At 53.1% G+C, this 19,090-nt stretch overlaps 8 protein-coding genes across 8 annotated transcripts, besides 1 other annotated feature; 5 read left to right on the forward strand and 3 right to left on the reverse strand.

The window, feature by feature from the left end:
- Positions 1-1,078: part of a sequence feature (OT_ostta02g00260) that runs on past the window's edge.
- A 578-nt stretch (positions 1,079-1,656) lies between these two features.
- OT_ostta02g00270 (THO complex, subunitTHOC2, N-terminal) lies at positions 1,657-4,725 on the forward strand (the record flags this gene model as incomplete). The annotated part of the gene is made up of 1 exon (XM_022984967.1): positions 1,657-4,725. One exon carries the CDS (start codon positions 1,657-1,659, stop codon positions 4,723-4,725), a length of 3,069 nt encoding a protein of 1,022 aa, XP_022840665.1.
- Positions 4,726-5,346: 621 nt separating this feature from the next.
- OT_ostta02g00275 (DDE superfamily endonuclease, CENP-B-like) lies at positions 5,347-7,980 on the reverse strand (the record flags this gene model as incomplete). The annotated part of the gene is made up of 1 exon (XM_003074710.2): positions 5,347-7,980. One exon carries the CDS (start codon positions 7,978-7,980, stop codon positions 5,347-5,349), a length of 2,634 nt encoding a protein of 877 aa, XP_003074758.2.
- Positions 7,981-8,638: 658 nt separating this feature from the next.
- Positions 8,639-10,360, forward strand: OT_ostta02g00277 (Harbinger transposase-derived nuclease; the record flags this gene model as incomplete). The annotated part of the gene is made up of 1 exon (XM_022984968.1): positions 8,639-10,360. The coding sequence occupies one exon, from the start codon at positions 8,639-8,641 to the stop codon at positions 10,358-10,360; it is 1,722 nt and encodes a 573-aa protein (XP_022840666.1).
- Positions 10,361-12,727: 2,367 nt separating this feature from the next.
- On the forward strand, positions 12,728-13,015 carry OT_ostta02g00290 (Methyltransferase domain; the record flags this gene model as incomplete). Its single annotated transcript, XM_003074713.2, has 1 exon — positions 12,728-13,015. One exon carries the CDS (start codon positions 12,728-12,730, stop codon positions 13,013-13,015), a length of 288 nt encoding a protein of 95 aa, XP_003074761.2.
- Positions 13,016-13,853: 838 nt separating this feature from the next.
- On the forward strand, positions 13,854-14,303 carry OT_ostta02g00300 (DNA-directed RNA polymerase, subunit K/Rpb6; the record flags this gene model as incomplete). The annotated part of the gene is made up of 1 exon (XM_003074714.1): positions 13,854-14,303. The coding sequence occupies one exon, from the start codon at positions 13,854-13,856 to the stop codon at positions 14,301-14,303; it is 450 nt and encodes a 149-aa protein (XP_003074762.1).
- A 227-nt stretch (positions 14,304-14,530) lies between these two features.
- Positions 14,531-16,648, reverse strand: OT_ostta02g00310 (RINT-1/TIP-1; the record flags this gene model as incomplete). Its single annotated transcript, XM_003074715.1, has 1 exon — positions 14,531-16,648. One exon carries the CDS (start codon positions 16,646-16,648, stop codon positions 14,531-14,533), a length of 2,118 nt encoding a protein of 705 aa, XP_003074763.1.
- Positions 16,649-16,947: 299 nt separating this feature from the next.
- OT_ostta02g00320 (Transcriptional coactivator/pterin dehydratase) lies at positions 16,948-17,325 on the reverse strand (the record flags this gene model as incomplete). The annotated part of the gene is made up of 1 exon (XM_003074716.2): positions 16,948-17,325. The coding sequence occupies one exon, from the start codon at positions 17,323-17,325 to the stop codon at positions 16,948-16,950; it is 378 nt and encodes a 125-aa protein (XP_003074764.2).
- A 385-nt stretch (positions 17,326-17,710) lies between these two features.
- Positions 17,711-18,754, forward strand: OT_ostta02g00330 (unnamed product; the record flags this gene model as incomplete). The annotated part of the gene is made up of 1 exon (XM_003074717.1): positions 17,711-18,754. The coding sequence occupies one exon, from the start codon at positions 17,711-17,713 to the stop codon at positions 18,752-18,754; it is 1,044 nt and encodes a 347-aa protein (XP_003074765.1).
- Positions 18,755-19,090: the final 336 nt, after the last annotated feature.

Raw genomic sequence — 19,090 nt, forward strand, 5'->3', positions numbered from 1 at the left:
ATAACATACCGGCAACGTGGAAACGAAGCGTCATCGTAGTCGTCAAAATCAGGTTGACACCACAAACGAGTGCCATAGAGTCTTGGAGGCTCATAGACGTACTGAATGCATGTTTTAAAGCTACTAAAGAAGAGGAACATGCCGTATCCACAGTTACAGCACATCCTTTGAAATCAAAGTGATACGCGACTCTGCCTGATGCAACGCTCATTGAAGTACCAGTATTCCTGTAAGTAGAAAGTTGCGGACCGTATATACTGCATATTTGTTCGAAATCATTCCACGAGATGCCGACATAAACGCGCAACGCGCTCGATTTGAAACTATGCATTGAATTGTTGAAATATACGTCGCTTGTTGAGAGGAGTAAGCATCGTTGTTGAGGGTCCATACTTTCAACTTCTGTGCGTGATATCTTGAACAAGCCTGAGTCAAAGTTGTAAACATCTCTCAGAATGCTCGCACAGAAAGTTTGATGCTCATCGTCGACAGGTATGTTGGACTTGATGTGCAGTACATGGTCGCTTACTGCGATTTTGTCACGGTTGTATGGACTGTCGTATGCAAAGTTATCATAATATTTTCGCTCCATCTGAGAGACGGCGACCACGTAGCAACTCTGTTTTCCCATCATAAAATCTGAACCGTTGGCGTCCCAGTGCCGAATATTTCCCATGGGCGATACTTGTTCGCGTATTTGAACACTTCGTAGTTTCGACTGCAGCTGATTGGCTGAGATGCAGAAGAAGTGCAAGAGAAAACGACACTCTGATGTGAGCGTCGCTATTCCAAGCAAGCTCAAATCTACAAAAGCCTCGCGTGCGATTGCGGTTTCTGTGAACCTATTCGCTCGCGAAAGAACGTCGTCACTGAACGAGCCGTCGAGCACAACTTGACTGACTAGTCCAGAGGTCAGATGCATGTGAGTCGTTGAGTGCCCTGGGGGGGATCCATTCGAGTCCGGCGAATCGTCTTTTCCTGACGAGTTTAATAAGGTTCCGGACCATACCTCGAGTTCATCCGTGCACGAAACGAACTCTATGACGTATGACCACGGTAGAGTCATGCTGATGTCCATGATTCGGTCGAGCTGTGGATCTAAAATTCCATGCGCGTGCGCTCGTTGTTTGTCTGGTCGGTTCGAAGCGACGAACTCCTTCCGAAACGCTCGCCCAAGCGTGCGTTTCGTTGCGGTAACATTCTTAGTCTGATGTCCATTAGTACAGTTTCGGATATATTATGGAACTTATAGGGCCGACTAAGAGAGAGGTGATTTTATCTAGGCTGATAATACTATAACGCCATTGGCCCAAACGCCATTATTAATTTTGTCTGTTTTCTCCTAATGGCCCCTCTAGTACAAAGAAACTCTGTACCGGAGCGTGGCAAGTAGTCTGGTGTCTGAAGCTCATCTGGAGGTCTGCACCCTTCAGACCTTCAGACTGAAGGTCGGCACGGCGGCAATTGTTCCCTCTCGTGAGGAAGCGCGCAACTTGCCGACTCGTCTTCACTTCAGTTGGACTGTCAACCGACGACATCAACTGTGACGTTCATACGCAAATAGGCGCGCGACGTCTCCAAGAGTACTAGCGCGCTTCAGACGAGCTGTCAACCTGAGCAAAACTGACTAAACACGCCTAGCGATTGATGTCACCCATGGACGTGTGTGACAAAGACTGTCAAGAACCCGATATCATCTGGGTATGCTCTCACGCAGATCAGAATTCCGAAAGCGTCATGGGAGTGAGAGAAATCGAAAGTCGGAGTTGGCGCGAGCAACCACGATCCATAGCGAATGTACTGAGCTACGCCGACGGAGATTTGTTGGAGTCTGAGAAAGTCGCCGTGGAGGAATGGTATAGAAAACTAACGAGGATCAACGCCAAGGTGACGTACCAACTGCAAAAATTGTACTTATTTATGGATGAACTCGAAGGCTTTGCACGTATGCTATCAACCATTAAGGCTGAATATCTGAAAGGTTGTGGAACGATCGCATGTATGTTAGATGAGAGTCAAATTATTGGTGGTGACTTTCAATTCGATCCGCGTCGAGTTTTTGACACTATGTTAGCGCTGATTGGAAGTGATTTTGAGCCTAAAAGTGCAAATCAGCTTGCGGAGACGTGGGCATTATTAGTCCAGTGGCATATAGAGGAGCTATTCGGTTTTCGGATGTTACGCTGTGCTACTCGAGTTCAACGAAAAAATCTACTTAGAATGATAACAGCAATATCGTCATCGGAGTCACCGGTACCTAATTACCGCGGTATTGACATCAGTACAATATATCATTACTTGTTTCCAGATAACAATATTTTTACTACCAAGGCTTCAGTGGACAAAAGAAGTCTTCATGACTCTAAAATGGTTTTCTTAAACTCAATTAGCATCACGGATGCATTGACTACACTAGAAAGACCACTGCGACAACTTTTGAAACTCGGTGTGACTACTCACGCACTTCCGGACTTTCGTGCAAATGTGTGTGTGCACATCAAACAGGTTATTGAAAGTGAAATCCGCCTAATGCACCGAGGACAGCTTCCAGCAGTCGTTCAAGCGGTTTTTTTTCTTGGTCCAAATGTATGTTGCCACAGCGTGTTGACAGAACAACTTCTTCGTTACTTGTTATTCATACTGGAAACCTCGGCAGACGACGTGGACTTGGTTGACGTCCTACTCTCGAAATGTATCATGCCCGGTTTGGCACTTCTGAGACCTAATCCTGTTTTATGCGATCTAGTGTGGAAAGTGCTTTGTTATTTACCATTCTCGAAGCGCAGTAAGATTTATGCATACGCAACAGACGTCCGATGTGTTACTCACATGAAGAGAACAAAAGAAAGTGCCGCTCGAGCAATCCAGAGAGTGCTAAGAAGACTTTCAAATGAAAACGTAAAAGATCTAGGTCGTAAGCTGGGTAAACTTGCCCTTTCTAATCCATTATCAGTTTCAAGCGCAATTTTACAACAAGTTCAAGCATATCCCAACATGATTGACCAAATTGTGCACTCTTTAAAATACTGCAACATGCTCATGCTCGATACGCTACTTTTCTTCGCTATCCGACAGTTCTCCGATACAAAACCAAAGCTCAAAGAGGATGGTCAAAACATATCGCGTTGGTTTTCTGCGCTTTGTACTTTTTGCGGTGCATTGTATCGGAGATATCACCACATCGAGCTCAGCAGCCTTCTGCAATATATTTTAAAAAGTGTGAACAGAGGGCAAGTGTTGAATTTGTTGATACTGAAAGAGCTTGTATCGAAATTGACTCGTATCGATATCCTCAGGGATATGAGCATGAGCGAAGTTCATAGAGCTGCGACAGGAGAACTATTCCGAAACTACAGTGACCATGCAGGTAGTCAGAAAGGGCCAGCTTATGGCATCATGAGGTTGAAAATAGCATTAGAAAATGGTCACCATACGATCCCGCTATTGCTTACTGTAGCCAAGTGTCGCCAAGAGGTGGCACTCAAGACTCAAAGCTCACAGACCAAATTCATCAGTCAACTTTCTGATGAGTGCCACGTGATTCTGCTTCAATACATATCGTTCATACAGCAAGCGTATACCACACACGAATACAGGAAAATGTTACCCAGCTTCAAGAGTCTTGTCTTGGAGCACAAGATTGATACATCGATCGCGTTTCACGTTTATCGTCCAGTTCTTTTGCAAGTTATTCCGTCCGTTGAGTTCAAAGGAGACTCAGTTTGTATAGATGAAGATCTCCAGTACTGGGGTGAAGTTACAAAAGCTGTCCAGGCCACGTGCTCACCATTGTTTTGGGAAATTATTTCTCCAGAGCTTTATATGGCTTTTTGGACATTCGATATTCAAAGTATATATGTGCCAAAGCACTTGTATGCAAAGTTAGGAGCTGAGGCGTCTGTCGATAGTTCACTCACAACGGAAAGCACGCGCATGGAACAAAAATGTTCATCTTTACATGATGCGGCCGGCCAACGAGTCCGTGATTTAGCCGCTGAACTGAAATCTTTGCTCTTACACTATGCAGACATCCGAAAATACTTGCAGGAGAATATGTCGAGATGGGTAGTGAGTAGAAACAGAACGGCTGTTGTTGTTTTCGTGCTGCAAAATCTTGTTTTCCTAAGATCTAAAGTATCTCATGCAGACGCTTTGTACAGCGCAGTCTTCGTCGACCTCATAGGTCGACACGATTCGCCAGGTTTCAGTATTCTTCATTTTTATGATCGTTTACTATTGAGTGCTTCACAGTCCATTTATGCTTGCAGCGAACTAGAAAGCAAGTTCTTCGCAATTTTCATGGTACATAGTTTTGAAGTCCTCTCACGCTGGAGGTCAAAAGATGTGTATGAACGAGAGTGCTGGTCTCTTCAAGAGTTTCGCTCATCGTTGAGCAGTAAAAGCTGTGAAGATAGCTTCCGAGACTTTTTGAAGGTTCTGTACAAGTGGGAACATCGCCTTACGAAGGGCATGTTGCAAAATCTGGATGAAACGGACTACATGCAGATTGCAAATTCGTTCAGCGTTTTAATTATGGTGGTGAGTGATTTCCCCATCACCAAACGGCTGGCCGAACACATTCACAGGCGAGTCAAGAAAATTAATACTACCGATCGGCGAGGGGATATCGTGACAATTTCGACTCGATATTTATCGTTATTGAATACTACACGACGGAAATGGATATCGACACCATATATTGACGGAGAGAGGCATGGGCCCTGACACAACTGAAGGAACATTGTAATCAACACTCGTCAGACGACGAGCAAGATATGAGACATAAGTCTGAGACGAGGTATGCTCAGACCCGCGAACGCTAATCTGGATTTATTCCGTGCGCACACGTATCCGTCTGACGCACCATTAGTCCAACGGTTAGGATATGAGCCTTCCAAGCTCGAGACCCGGGTTCGACTCCCGGATGGTGCATCAATACACTCCAGCTACTTTTGGATTACTACTACTACTACTACTACAAGGGATTTCGGTAAAAAGTATGAAAAATGTTAATTTTCGTGTTTGCGCGCGTCTAGCGTCGCGACGCGTGCGCCGATTGCGCTCATTCGAGAATATATTTTAGGAAAACTTACGAGCTTTCCAACGAGCCATCGCTCGTCGTCTCTCGCTCAGTATCGCGTCGTCGAGGTTCGGACGAAAATCATGAATTTTCGTGTTAATTTTCTGAAAAATAATGGTTCGAGCCGATGGTGAATTTTGGAGCGCCTCAGGGTCTAGATTTGACGTCTTCGACTCGATATGGCGACGTCGTGCGAGCGCAGCGCTACGTGAAACTTTGCATCATGATTTGAAATACATTTTTGTACACTTCGTAAAAGTTTGAGATTATTCCGCGACGATCTGGCCGACCGCTTCGTCGCCGGCAAGTTGCGCTGTCGTGGTGTCTTCCTGACACGAGACCTCGCAATGCGCGCTTTCAGTGAGCGTGGCGGGCGTTTGCCGTGGTCTTTTCGGTTTACGCCCAATCTTGACGCTTGGTGCGTTCAAGTTTGCTTCGTAGAGCCGCTCATCAACCTCTTTAAGCTTGTTTCGTAAGCACTCCAGGCTCGGTGCTTGCGGGAGCTCAATTCGCTTTGCGCGCATCACGTGTATCAGTTCTTTTTTTGTAAGCGACTTCTCCAGCGAACCAGTGGCTTCGAAGCGTTCATACAGCGCCTTGACGAAGTCAACGGCGTCCGTATTGCTTTTGTATCGGCCGTCGCTGGTATCTTTAGCTGCATCGTGCGTTCTCTTCTTCGTTTTCTCTCGCTTGTCGCGGTCAGCTGCGAGGCGGGCCATCACTGGTTCCGTCACCTCGTCGAAGCGGTCGTATCTACGACTTTTCCGCTTCTTACGCACCGTTGTGACCACCTTACTTGTTATTTTCGCCATCGCATCTTGAAACACTTGGTTGATGATGTTACGGTCGGCGTCTGCGATGTTCACAGTGTTCACATTCTCGAGCACTTGCTTCATAGTTTCGATGTTCAGCGGCGCTCTCGCGAACGACTCTGGACTACCATCGAAACTCATGTTGAACGTGGAATTGTCAGAGCGAGCGATCACTCTTAATCCAGGGGCTCCTGGAATAGATATGCGCTCGGCGCACCGCTCGGCGCGCGACTCCGCGTCAAGTACACGAGCGTCCTCAGGCTCCTCGGGGCGCTCGCGAACGTGATCTGGAAAGTGCTTCCAAAACGGCGCACGAGTGAAAGGGACAAGGCCTTGCATTTTCAATCCCTTTCCAACTGCCTCTTTCGTCCAGGCGCCCTTCCATGCCTCTCGGATGGCGTACCAGAACTCGCACTGGCCAAATGAAACCGCCACACCCTCGCGCGTGACTTGCTGTATGAACCATGCTGACGCGAGTGACTTCGCAGCTTCGATCTCAGCACGGATAAGTCGAAACGAACCTTTGAACTTGCCGAAGTGGTACAAGTCTTCGCCCTGTAGAAGATGCGTGCAGTGAGGCGGGAGCACGATCAGTAGAATCCCCATCGCCGCGCATAACTCGACAACTTCGTCCTTGACGTGCGTGTAGGCGCCGTCACAAATCACCATCGCCGGATTCTCCTTGGATAAGTCTGGAATACATGGCGCCAGATGATCTCTCAGATACGTCGCGAACGCGTACGCGTCGAACGATCCTTTCTTCGTGCCTCGGACCCATTGAGCCTTTTGGCACTCACCCGTGGTGGTGTCCACGATAGTTCCGGGGATGTCAAAATCATCATCAACATCTGGCTCCTGATTGCAAACAAAATAGGGTGCGAGCGCTTCACCGGCAAGATTTCTGCAACCCATGACGGATGCCGAGAAAGCATTGTTCGCCGTGACCGCCGGACGCTGGTTATCTTCGCCGCGAATAATCAACAAGCGCACACCCCGCACACCCTTCTCGTAGGCGAGTTGCACCTTCGCCTCGTCAAGCGTGAACACGCGGCTCATCTTCGATTCAATCCAAATGATCATCTCACTGAGTTTAGAATTCACGTCGAAGTCGGCATTCCAAACCGCGAAGCCGTATCGGACCGCCGTGCGCGCCACCCTTTCGAAGAAGTTTCGCACGTTGTGCTCAGTTGCCGAGTTCGCTCTCAGCGCATCCAACGGGTTGTACAGAGACGATTCGATGCCGTTCTTTGCGATGAATCGATAGAACCAAGCCGATCCGAGTGCGTTCAGAGGTGCAACTGAGCCGTGCTCATCGAGATAGAAGTTCCTCGCGATCGATAGAATGGTTGCTTGACTCAAACGTATCCCTTGTCTGATGTAGTGCTTGACAATCTTTGCCAGTTGCTTCACGTACGGCTCGCTCAAGGCGCCCGGCCTTCCGCGACCGTCTTCACACGCGGAGTGATGCGGAATAGGATCCTTGAACGACAGAGCCAAGCGCGCGCTCTCCATAAACGCTTTGGTGACCCGTACACCGACGCGCCGCAATTCTGCGACAGCCTCCATTGCCGTCACGTCACCGCGACTGAATGCGTGCACCGTTTGGACGAAGAACGGCTGTGGATTCCGTACGTGCTCTGCATAGCGAGTGCGAGCAAGATCATCCGCGACGTCCATGGTGTTTTCCGACGCATCCGAAGTCGAAGCGCACTCTTCAGTGACCAGCGCGTGCGCCTCGCGCTTCACGTCCTCCTCTTCCATCGATCGCCTCACGCGGTTGAGGAACGCGTGTTGCTTGATCAACCCATACGAGAAGCTCACAGTGACGAGAAATAATGCCGTAGCGTTCACCTTTGCGATATTCTCTGGAGAAAGCGCCCGGCGACGTTTGTTTGCGAGCAAAGCAACAGCGACTTTGCGAGCATCCTTGGCCACTTGGACGCGCCCATCTTCGTCGTACCGAACTGGAGCCGCCGTCGCCCCTGCTGCGCGCGCACGCGCCTCCGATCGCGGAGACGACTTCTTAGAGCCGTTACGTGCCGTCGACCCGGTCGGCGACGCGCTCCGGCGCGCGCGAGGGCCCGTCATGCGCGGCAGAATCTGCTCGAAAGATTAACACGCCCATCGAGCTCCAACGGTCGTCTTCCGTCAACACCCACGCGCTGAATTCAAATTTAAACGGTCGGATCTCGCGAGAAACGGATAGATGATGTCCCTCCGCGCCGCCCGGGCGCGCGCGCGACGCGGAGTGACGAGCGACGGCGCGAGAAAACGTGCATGTTAATTAATTCAGGTTTTTTCGACACATACATTATTTTCGAAATCCCTAGTACTACTCTCTATACTTTGCACCTTCATGGGTTGAATATCACATCATTCAGTTCACGAGTAACTCAACTGCGTCAGAAACGTATGTGGACATGGATGAGTGGGAAGTAGCATCGCGTGCGATCTTCGCAAGTCATAAGTGTCCCTCAACTAACAGCCTTAGGCTGAAGAAGAGATTGCTAAAACTCTATAATTTTGGGGCCATTTTTTAGCTTGCTTGAAAAAGTGAAAAAGAGATTGCGAAAATAAGAACAGAAGACTATCGGCGCTCGACGGTGGACGCGCGCGAGAAACGGCGCGCTCGCTCGCTTGATGGAAGCCGCGGACCATGCGCGTCTAGCGACGTCCAGGGTTTGGCGTGGAACATCGCGGTGTGCACGACGTGGTGGGTTTAAGTTCATATGATTAAACAGTGTGCATGTACGCGGGTGGTTGGCGATTGCGGTCACGACGTCAGTCGCGGGCGCGTAGGCTGCGGACGTCGCGCCGTGTGAGTCACGCGATGGTGAGGCGACGCGCGGAGACGGTGCGTCGTCTCGCCGTCATCCACACCGCTCTTCTTACTGGATCCTTCAGTGACGAGGACGACGATGAGGACGTGTCATCGCAAGAGGATGTTGACGCCGGCTCCCAGCAGGCGTTTCGACGTCCAAGGCAGGTTTTCTTGCGGGAGCGGCCGCGCTTTCGTGACCGCCAGGGCCACGCGCGCTGGTATGGCGAATGGGGTACGGGCTTCTGGCACCAGTACATCGACCGCGAGAACGTCGAGAGCCATCCGTTGCTGTTGGACGAGTTCGAGGAGAGATTTCGAATTCCTCACGAGTTGTTCTGCGATTTCGAGGATGAAATGACGACAGCAGGGGTTTTCCGGAAGCGAACGAGAAGTGCGAGTGTGCCTCCTCGGCTATTGCTCATGGCGAGCTTCAAGCGTCTCGCGAGTGGTGCGCACTGGCCGACTATAGCGGAGTGTGCATTCGTGTCCGTACCTGTCCTCAGAGAGTTCTTCACGCGGAAGTTCGCCCCGTACTTCTCGAGTGACGCGTATTACTCGAGGCACGTGCACTATCCGAAAACACTGGACAGTATACGCGCAACGGAGCGCGTGTATCGCGCGCAGGGTTTTCCAGGTTGCGTCGGTAGTGTAGACGTTGTCCACATGCCTTGGGATGCTGCACCCGCTGTGACCAATCGAATGTTTTATAACGGGCGCAAGGGTGCAGCAACGTACGCGAGTGTCGTCACAGTCGATAATGACTGCATCGTGCTACACGCGACGCGTGTAGGTCCCGGGGCGTCGAACGATAAAACTCTTATCTTAGATGATGAGTACCACAACGCACTGCAAACAAACACGCTGTATTCGGACTACGAGTATGATTTACTTGATGTGTCTGGAAACACTGTCACGGCGAAAGGAGTGTATACGATATGTGATGGTGGTTTCAACACGCACTGTACGAAAATGGCGACAATCTCCGCCCCGACGGAGTTCGAGTATGCATGGAACGAGAGACTGGAGTCAGTGAGAAAAGATGTTGAGAGGTGTTTTGGGCAACTGAAAAAACGATTTCAAATACTACGAATACCGTCGCTTACTCGTGACTTCGAGCAAATCAAAAATACGTGGCGCACGTGTCTTGTTTTACACAACATACTCACACGGCGACGGTTGTTGCGAGATTACAACTCTCGGCTAGAGGCTGTGAATGTGGGAGATTTTGAAGAGCAAGATGCCGCTGTGGTCCAGGTGTGGCACGAGCGTGACGTGGAGGACGCGGAATATTACGCGCATCGTTTGGCTGAGCGGCGGGACAGAAACGCAGGACACCCTGCGGAAGTTGTCGATGCCGTCGTACACACGGATGACACAGCACTGGACAGGAGAATAGCAAGGGCTCGAATGATTCAACGGACTACTTCGCACCTTGACGCTACGCGTGTAGAAGAGCTTGAAGCGTATAGGACACGCCAGAACAGCTTGATAATTCATTTCAACAGTCTTACAAAACTTGGTGGGGTAGACCACCTACATGCCACTCGTCGAAGAGTAGTCTGGAGTGACAATGGAGAGATAGTACACTTGCAATTCAGTCAGCGGTTTTCGCCCGGAATTGCCAACTCGTCCGCTCTGAGGACCTGATGTGATCTCATTTTCATCGTCTCGAACTTCTCTTTGATCACCAAGTTCTTCTTGAACGTCTTGGCCACCATTTTTCATGCTTCGCAAATTCACGCCACGCGCCTTGAGATGCTTGCTCAGAACGACGACCGGGTTCGGCGACTTCAACTTGAACTTCTCCGCCACCTTGGCAAGAGACCAATAATTGGGATCTGTCATCGCCAAACCCGCGTTTTTCGCCACATAGAACTTCCTCGAAGCACTTAAGCGACGCAATTCACTGCGTCGCCGTCTCCTTCTCCTCAGCCGCGCCACGCGCGCCCTTCCCAGTGCGACTCGCGGCCGTTGGATGTCGTTTCCAGCAAGCCCCACGAGCGCAAGCGCAGCGACACTACGTTCACTAAGCACCCGTCAGTTTTCAGATTGTAAAACCGCCGCGTCGCGACGCACTCGCGAACGATCGATCGGCTCCACAGGCAACTAGAATCGCACGCGAAAAGTGAAATCTCTCGCGAACATCCGCACCCGTGGTCGTCGCCGTGGTCATCAGAATCGCCATCCGACGCTTGATCTGGACGCACGCGTAGGTTTACCATCGCGCACTCCGCGTTTACCCCATTTCTGAGCGTCGCGCGCGTCGCTAAGTCCCGCGGCGTCGACCTTAAGGGTAAATTGGATTCATTTCAAAGTCCAACCGCGACGCTTAATCGAATGTAACTTTGCGAGTACTGCGCCGAATTGAGCAAACTTAATTGCGTTGGATAGCGTGTTGAATGACGCGTCAAACACAATTTTCAAAAAGCATAAACGACAAATATCAAAAAAGTTACAACAATGTACCCTTAACAACACCGAAGTCGCATATTTAATTTTAACCTAAACCGGTACCACGGTAATTTCGGGTTGTTGAAAGTGAAAAGTCTGAAAAGACACCTTGAATCCTGCCCAAACCCTAGATAAACCCTAACCAAACCCTAGCTCGCTTTTCGATCAGTAACAATTCGGAGGCGAGTAGTATACTGGTACGGCGACAATGTCTTCACACACAGATTCCAATCGAGTGTTCTCGCCGCGACCGGAAAAATTTATATCCCACCGGTTGGGAGAGTCCCTACATGACTGACGAGTCGCGAAGCGCCAAATACTTCATACATTGTGAATTTTAGCGGTATCATGGCATTGCGTCATACCGACTCCCGGGTGTTTTCACCTTGTGAAAATTCGTGAAAAACCTGATGCTTCAAAGTTACATGGCTTCAAGCGAAACGGACGACGCGGCCACTACGTCGTGACGAAAACGCCAGAAAGGGACGACAACAGACCCATTTTGAATGCCTCGCATAGTTTTACAGCGTGCAAATCTCGATGACGCGTGGGATTGCCATCGCACTTCTAACTTGACGCTGTCCGCGCGTCGTCGCACCCACGCGACCGTCGTCATCTTTCGTAGTACGATTTGGGCGAACGAACTTGTACAACCTGCAAGGAGAAAATTACCGCTCCGCTCTCGCGGAGCGGCCACGACTTCGCGAACGCATCCGTGCTCGTGGATGTTGGTTGACGAAACGCTCGCTTTTCCAGTCTCTTCCCCCAATATTCGTCGTTCGTTTCATGTTTCGCCTCGCGTCGAACCGATCTGCGCTCGCGCGAGTGAAGCACGTGCGTGAACTTTGTGTGTTGCTGCTCATCGCGACGTCTTTCGCCTTGCTCGCACGGCGTCTGCTCGTCAAGTCCGCGCGTGGTCAAGTGATCGTTGAGCACTCGTGCGTACAACCGAAGACGCGTTCGACGGCTCCGGTCGCAAAAGACGCGGACGACGCCTTCGATCGCGCGCTTCGCGCGATTAACGACGCAAAACTCGAGCGCTACGCGCTTTTCGACACCGTCTCCAGCGGAGGCACGCAAAGAGCCGACGGCTGGTACCAAGATAACGTAGAGCCCGCCGTCACGTGCGCGCGCGAAGAACGCATAGGTCCAGCTGGCGAGGGCGGAAAGTGGTTGTGCGACCCAAACCGTCTGCGTGCGAAGGGAACAGACTGTTTGATCTACAGCGTCGGGAGTTCCGATGACTTTAGTTTCGAAGAAGCAATCATGCAGGATGTGTCGAGCGCGTGCGAAATACACGTGTTCGATGATCGAACACGTGTATGATCGAACTTCGATCATACCGTGCCGAACCCGCGAAACAAACCGTGCGGCGTCCACTTTCATCCTTGGGGATTAGGGGGAGCACATGAACCCGCTGGAAGTGCTTTGAAAAGCTTAGCAGACATCGTCGCCGCGCTGGGTCACAAAGGGAGGACTATAGACATACTAAAAATTGATTGCGAAGGTTGCGAATGGAGCACGTACGGCAGCTGGTTCGACGCCGACGTCCGCGTCGATGAAATGCTCGTGGAAATACACGCGGGCACGATTATTTCAAATTCAAACGAAATACATCAGTCGTGGCTCTCTCTGATCGTCGGCGAGCAACTGTTCGGCCGCGGCGCGCTCGAAGTTTCACGCGAGCCAGTGGCGAAACGTTTCTTCCAACGCCTTTACGACGAAACCTTTTACATTTTCCACAAAGAACCGAACATAAAGTATTCAAGATTGCACAAAATGTGCGTTGAATTTGGATTTATTCGATTTGATGGGGTTGGAGAGGGGGCGCTGAAATCCTCAAACTCGTAGATGAAGCAGTTCTTCAAAGATTCTCTCATAATTCTCCAACGGTATTTTAATCGATATGTACTCTTCCGACACTGTCCGACCGCCGGTTTCGGTACTGAGCCGTGTATGAAAACAACCCCTAATATCTCAAGGGAAACAACGTGAAATACAAGTGAAATGGAAAAAAGTGTGAAAAACGTGAATTGTCTTTGCGCGCGTGTAGCTGTAAGAGGTCCGATCGAAGTTCGTGTGTTTTGGACGTGAATTTCAGCGAAAATAATTATTTGATGTGCAGTGTCAACACGTCATCATGGCACATCAGCGCGCATTTCTAGGGGCGGGGGACTTGCGCAAGACACCCCGAAACTGCCGCAATTTGCATTGCACTTGCATCTTGCAGGTGCAAAATGCCCCCATATTCCAGAGTAGGTAGGAAGATGCCATTTGTCCGAACATTATAATTATACTGTTTACCCATATGATCACCCTTAAACCCTAAACTAAACCCTAATCCACACGATAATTTGACGCCGCCGCCCCTGAATCGCGTGTCGGAGCCCCTTAAAAACACCCGCGTGTGCGGGCGCCCACCCCTAATCTCTTGCGCAAGACGCCCCAAAACACCTGCAATTTGCACCTGCAATTTTGCTCTTGCATCTTGCAGGTAAAATTTCCCCCACCCCTAGGGACGTACAATCATCCAGACGAAACGAATCGCCCGTGGTGTCGCTGCGCATTGGCGCGGCGCGTCGATTGCGTTGCGTGCGCCGACGTCGACGCGCCTCGGTCGCGGCGGCGCCGTCGCCTCGGTCGCACGCGCGTCGATCGATCGTCGAACGTCGATCGATCGCGTCGCGCGATGGAGGACGAGCGCGAGGATTACGGTGACGACGTCGACGACGTCGTCGACGCGCTCGAGGCGGCGGAGGACGAGGATGAACGAGACCTCGAGGGGGGGGACGCGGACGGACGGGTGATCGTCGAGAGCGACGAGCGAGGCGACGCGCTCGGTACGCACGGTCGAAGAGGAACCGGTGGGGCGGTACCGAGACACTTGCGAACGACGACGCCGTACATGACGAAGTACGAACGGGCGAGGGTTCTGGGAACGCGCGCGTTGCAGATCTCGATGAATGCGCCGGTGCTCGTGCAGCTCGAGGGCGAGACGGATCCGTTGGAGATCGCGGGGAAGGAGCTCCGGGAGAAGAGAGTGCCGTTCGTCGTTCGAAGATATCTCCCGGATGGCTCGTACGAGGATTGGTGCATCGAGGAGCTGATCGTGCACGATCCGGACGCGCGAAGGACGTGACGCGCAAACCAACCGTCAAGCGAGGGTTGCGCTCGCCGGCCGCACAGGCGCGCGGCCGGGTTCGGTGTCGAGTAGGTTTTGTTTTAGCGGTCTGCAGTCGAAAGTAGGAGGAAGCGTTGCAGTTAAGTTCACACGCTCGCTCGCTCGCTCACTCGCGCAATCGATTTGTCAATGAGAGGGACGACAGAGGTCGTTGTATTCAACTGTTTCGTGCTTTCGCATCGCCTCTACACATTGCAAGAGTCCGCTCGGCGGGAGAGCACGCGGAGAAGGGTTTGATCGTCGAGTTGAAATATCTTAAGCTCGGCTTTGAGTGCGTTCACGATCGCCAGACCCTTGATCCCGTCGCTTCGAAGCGCTTGGACGAGAGCTCGCGCGACTGAGGCGTCGCACGACAACACCGCCACGCACTCCTCGAGAATCTTCGACCTGAGCGCGGAAGACCCCTCGTTCTTCGCCGATGTCGTCGAGAAGACGTCTAAGTACGCGACTACATCGCGCTCTAACTGCTTCGTGCCCGCTCTAGAGAAGATGGCGACGCACACAATGCGGTCGACGATGACTTGAGCTGTTTTGCTCACCATCGCACGTCGACACTTTTCGAACGACGTGACTTCGAGCGCTGTTCGTGCGTCTTCGACGCGCTCATGAAGGCCCCCGAGCGCTGTGATCAAAAATGCACTCGGGGCGGGATTCCGAGTCCCATCTTCGTCCTCGTCGTCGTTCCTGACGCATTCATACGGTTGAAAGTGCGTCAAACCCGTGTAAGCGTTTCCAAGCACCTTGTCCGTGAATTGCGTCACCGCGGCGTCCGAGATGGCCTCTATCCAGCGCGCATTAAACTTCTCAAACTTACTCGCGTGCGCCTCTAGACGCGATTCGCCGCCAAATTCTAGCACGTGCGTCTCCTCTGCCAGCACGCGGAGCTCTTGGGCAACGAATACGCATGCATTCACCGTTGCTGCCACCACGCTCGTACCGGACGCACCCGAGTGCCAACTCCCAGTCGACGCGACGAGCGATCCCAATCCTTTCGAACCAACCGCTCGCGACTCGCACTCCTCCCTAAACTCCTCTAGGAGTGGTGTCGCTACTCTGTCTACAAAATACAGACGCCAATCAGATCTCGACAGCCCTCTGGAGCTCTCAAACGCATTCTTCACCTCCTGAACGACGTCGTGTGCCACGCGAGGCGTTCGATTTTCCGAGTCTCCGCTCTTCACGAGCCAACACTTTGCGTCGCTCCACGATTTGCTCGCTCGTGACGTCGCAAGCTCGCACTCAGCGTCCATCCACGCCTTGGCATGCGCATGCTCGTGAACTAATGCGTCTAATATCTTCGGAGTCTCATCAATCTTCGCGTACGGCGTGCTCAAGACGTGATTATCGAACATGCGACACTCGTCCGCGACGTGTAACCACCACGGTTGATCGCTCGATGCGCATGCGACGCAGACGTGCGTCTGTATGACTTCTGAAACCGCGTGCACCAGCAGAGAGAGGTATCGCCTCGTAATCGCCACCGCTGTCTTCGGTTCTTCAACGAACACCACACGAACGAGTTCTGTGCGCACGATGGAGGGCGTTTGATCGACCAGCTCCTTCGCACAGGCGAACAGCCGCCCGGGCTTTCTTGGATCGCTCAGAGAGCCAGTCGTCGCAAACGTCTCGCGCAACTCCTCGGCTAAATCTTCCACGAATGCCAGAGCCACATCGTCGTGAGCGAACGATTCCTCACCCACGTACGTGACGCGCGCTACGGAGGCTTCTCTCAGGGCGCGAAGAGCGCGCACGGCGCAAGCTTCTCCCTTGGCATCTTGGCCGCCGTCACTCCGACTGAGTCGCAGCGACCACGCGAAATCACGCAAATCGCTCGGCCGCAAACTTGGAGGCCATCCAGTCGTACGTAATCTTCCCTGTAAAACGCTAGCCCACGTCGCCTCGCGCAAAGCGTCGCACACCTCGACCCCGATTTCGCCTGTTTTCTCTCTCTCGACTTTCTCTCTCGTATTCGCCTCCTCCATATCCGCTATCAACGTCGCCGCCTCTCGCGCACACGCCGCCGCGCGCTCGAGCTTCTCCAGCGCACCATCCTCATCTTCGAGCTCGCTCACACTCGCGCACGCGCGATACGCCATCGCAAGCGCCAGAGCGCTCCGTCCCGTTCGCACCGCGTCTCTCGCCCGCGCCGTCGCTATGCATGCGTCCACGTCCTCGTCCGCGATCGGCGGTCCGAGCGCAATCGACGCACGGTAGAACACATCCACAACACTCGCGTGCGCAGCGTCGACGGCCTCGCGAAGCTCGGAGACACGCGCATCGGGGGTCGATTCCAAATCAGACATTCGACACCTCTCTCGGTTTTCAACGCTCTCTTACGCGCGACGCACGCCGATTTGGTCGGTTTCGTGGATCTCGCTCGTCGAACGCGCGACGGGCGATGACCGCGAACGCGCGCGCGCGCGTTGAACTGACACGTCACGCGCCGTCGACCGCGCTCCACACGCGAACGAGTCGAGTGGAGCAGCAATCGTCGCGCGCGCTCCGGGCGTCGTGGATTCATAAATACTTTACACATCATTTGTGGACCGCGACGAGTCGAACCCCTTGTCGTGAAGCGCGCGGTGTCGTCGCCGTCGTCCGTCTATTCGCCCAAACCGTTGTCACGCGCCCACTTCGGTGAATACGTCGCCTCGCACTCGTCGTCGATCATCTTTGCTAGCCTGAAGTCGATCGCGCTCACCCCCCCGATTGCGTGCGTGCTCAATTCCACCACGACGTCGCGATAATTCTTGATCTTCACGTCGGGATGGTGCCCCTCCCGCTCGGCGATGACGCTTACCGCATTCAGGAATGCCAGCGCGCACGACCAATTCTTCGACGTGAACGCCCGGACGATGGCCAAAGACTCGTCGTCGCGCTCAAGAATTCTCCACAGCGGTCTCTGCGTGAGCTCGCGCTCGCACTCGTCGCGGGCGAGCTTGGGGGTGTCTCTCGAGCACGCGTTCGGGCACGTCGCCATGAAACTCCCTCTGCGCGTCGCTCTGGACGACGCGTGCGTCCGTGCGATTCGTCGGTTAGCGCGTGCGAGGGTCGTTATCGCACGGACGATCGCGCGCGCGTCCACGACGCGCATGCGCCGGCGTGTGCGGTTGAGGATGGCGAGCCTCACCGCACTTGGGCACGCGCGGCGTCTTCGAGCGATGCGCGGCGTCGCTCAAGCGCGCGCGCGCGCGTCGACGTTACTCGTGGCGTCTCGCGCGTCTCGCGCGTCTCGCGCGTCTCGCGCGAGCGTCTCGCGCATCTCGAGAGCGCCGCGAGCGCGTAAAGCGCGTCGGAAAGACGCATCGTCCGTCGTCGCGCGCGCCGAGTGGGGCGACGCTCGCATCGCACGCGCACACTCGATGATGGAGGCGTCGTCGTCATCGTCGTTGTCGAATCCCTCGACGCGCGCGGTTCCTGGGGCGGAGGCGTCCTCGGGCGTCGTCCCGGATCCGAGACGCACTCAGGAGCGGAGCGGACGCAGACTGTACCATCACGGACACGGCGAGATGTTGCTTCGAGAGGATCTGATTGAGCGACTCATGGCAGTGAGCGTAGAGCAGGTCGAAGGAGCGGGGGATGTGCGACTGTCGCGAGAGCAGAGGAAGATTTTGGATGCGTTTTGGATTGGGGTTGGGGTGAAAAAGAAGGCGCATCGAGAGCGACTCATCGTGCAGGCGACCAAGGCTGGATTATATCGAGATCCCGTGCGTTTGCTCGAGCGCCTGGCGCAGTTAGAAGATTCGCTGTGGTTGGGGGCGTCACTTTCAGGATGTGATCTCGGTTTGATCGTCGGGCGGTGTCCGAGGGTAATTTATTGCGATTTAGACTGGACGGCGGAGAAGGTGGAGTTCTTACGCGAGCTCTTGCCGACGGTGAATTTGAAAGGTCTCATCGAAAGAAACCCTCAGATTTTGAGCATGGATCTCACGCACACGGTTCCAGCGAAACTCAGAGCGCTCTCCAAACTGCTCCCATACGCCGACGTGTTCGCCCTGATCGATTCGCATCCAAAGCTTCTCTCGATGAACATTTCATCCAGTGTGAGCGCGAATTTACGCTCGATGCGCGCCACGCTCGCCGCCGAGGGCGTGAACGAGGCAACCGTGGAGGCCATGATCATGTACTCCCCGCGCATTCTTACTACCAACCCGAAAACGCTCGCCGACCGGTGCACGCAGCTCGAGCGCGCCTGTCCGGGTGCCGTCTCCGAGTACGCCCTCAAGCCCGCATCCCTGGCCCGCATCCTCACCTCGAGCGAGCGCGTGATCAGTCGCATCGAATTCTTGCGCGAGAACCATCCCGACGTGTGTCTCTCTGCCGTCGTCGCCGTGAACACGAGCGCAAGCAAATTCGACGCCCGCTTCCCTGACTTTCAGACCTGGACCTCTTCATTCGCAGAGGTATAAAACCAACTTCCGTCGCTTCGCTCACCTCGATTTTTTACCTCGACCCAATCCACCCGAGGGTGACCACTCACCACGGCCCACCGTCTGGGTTGGGATTCATCGTTATCATTAGGCTGATGAAGACGAGACTGCTAAGGCGGAAAAAGAGACGGCCTTACGCCGCATGAGACGGCCTTACGCGGAGCGGTTGGTCGTCTAAAGTTTGCGTCGCGTCGCTTGATTTCACTCGTGTTTGTCACGCATCAAGTTTTTCACGAATTTTCGCAAGGTGAAAACACCCGGTAGTGGTGATGTGATGTAATGATCTGATATTGCTAAAAGACACAATGTATTGTC

The sequence above is a fragment of the Ostreococcus tauri genome, assembly GCF_000214015.3.
Source record: "Ostreococcus tauri WGS project CAID00000000 data, contig chromosome 02, whole genome shotgun sequence".
In the NCBI taxonomy this organism is placed as follows: Eukaryota; Viridiplantae; Chlorophyta; class Mamiellophyceae; order Mamiellales; family Bathycoccaceae; genus Ostreococcus; species Ostreococcus tauri.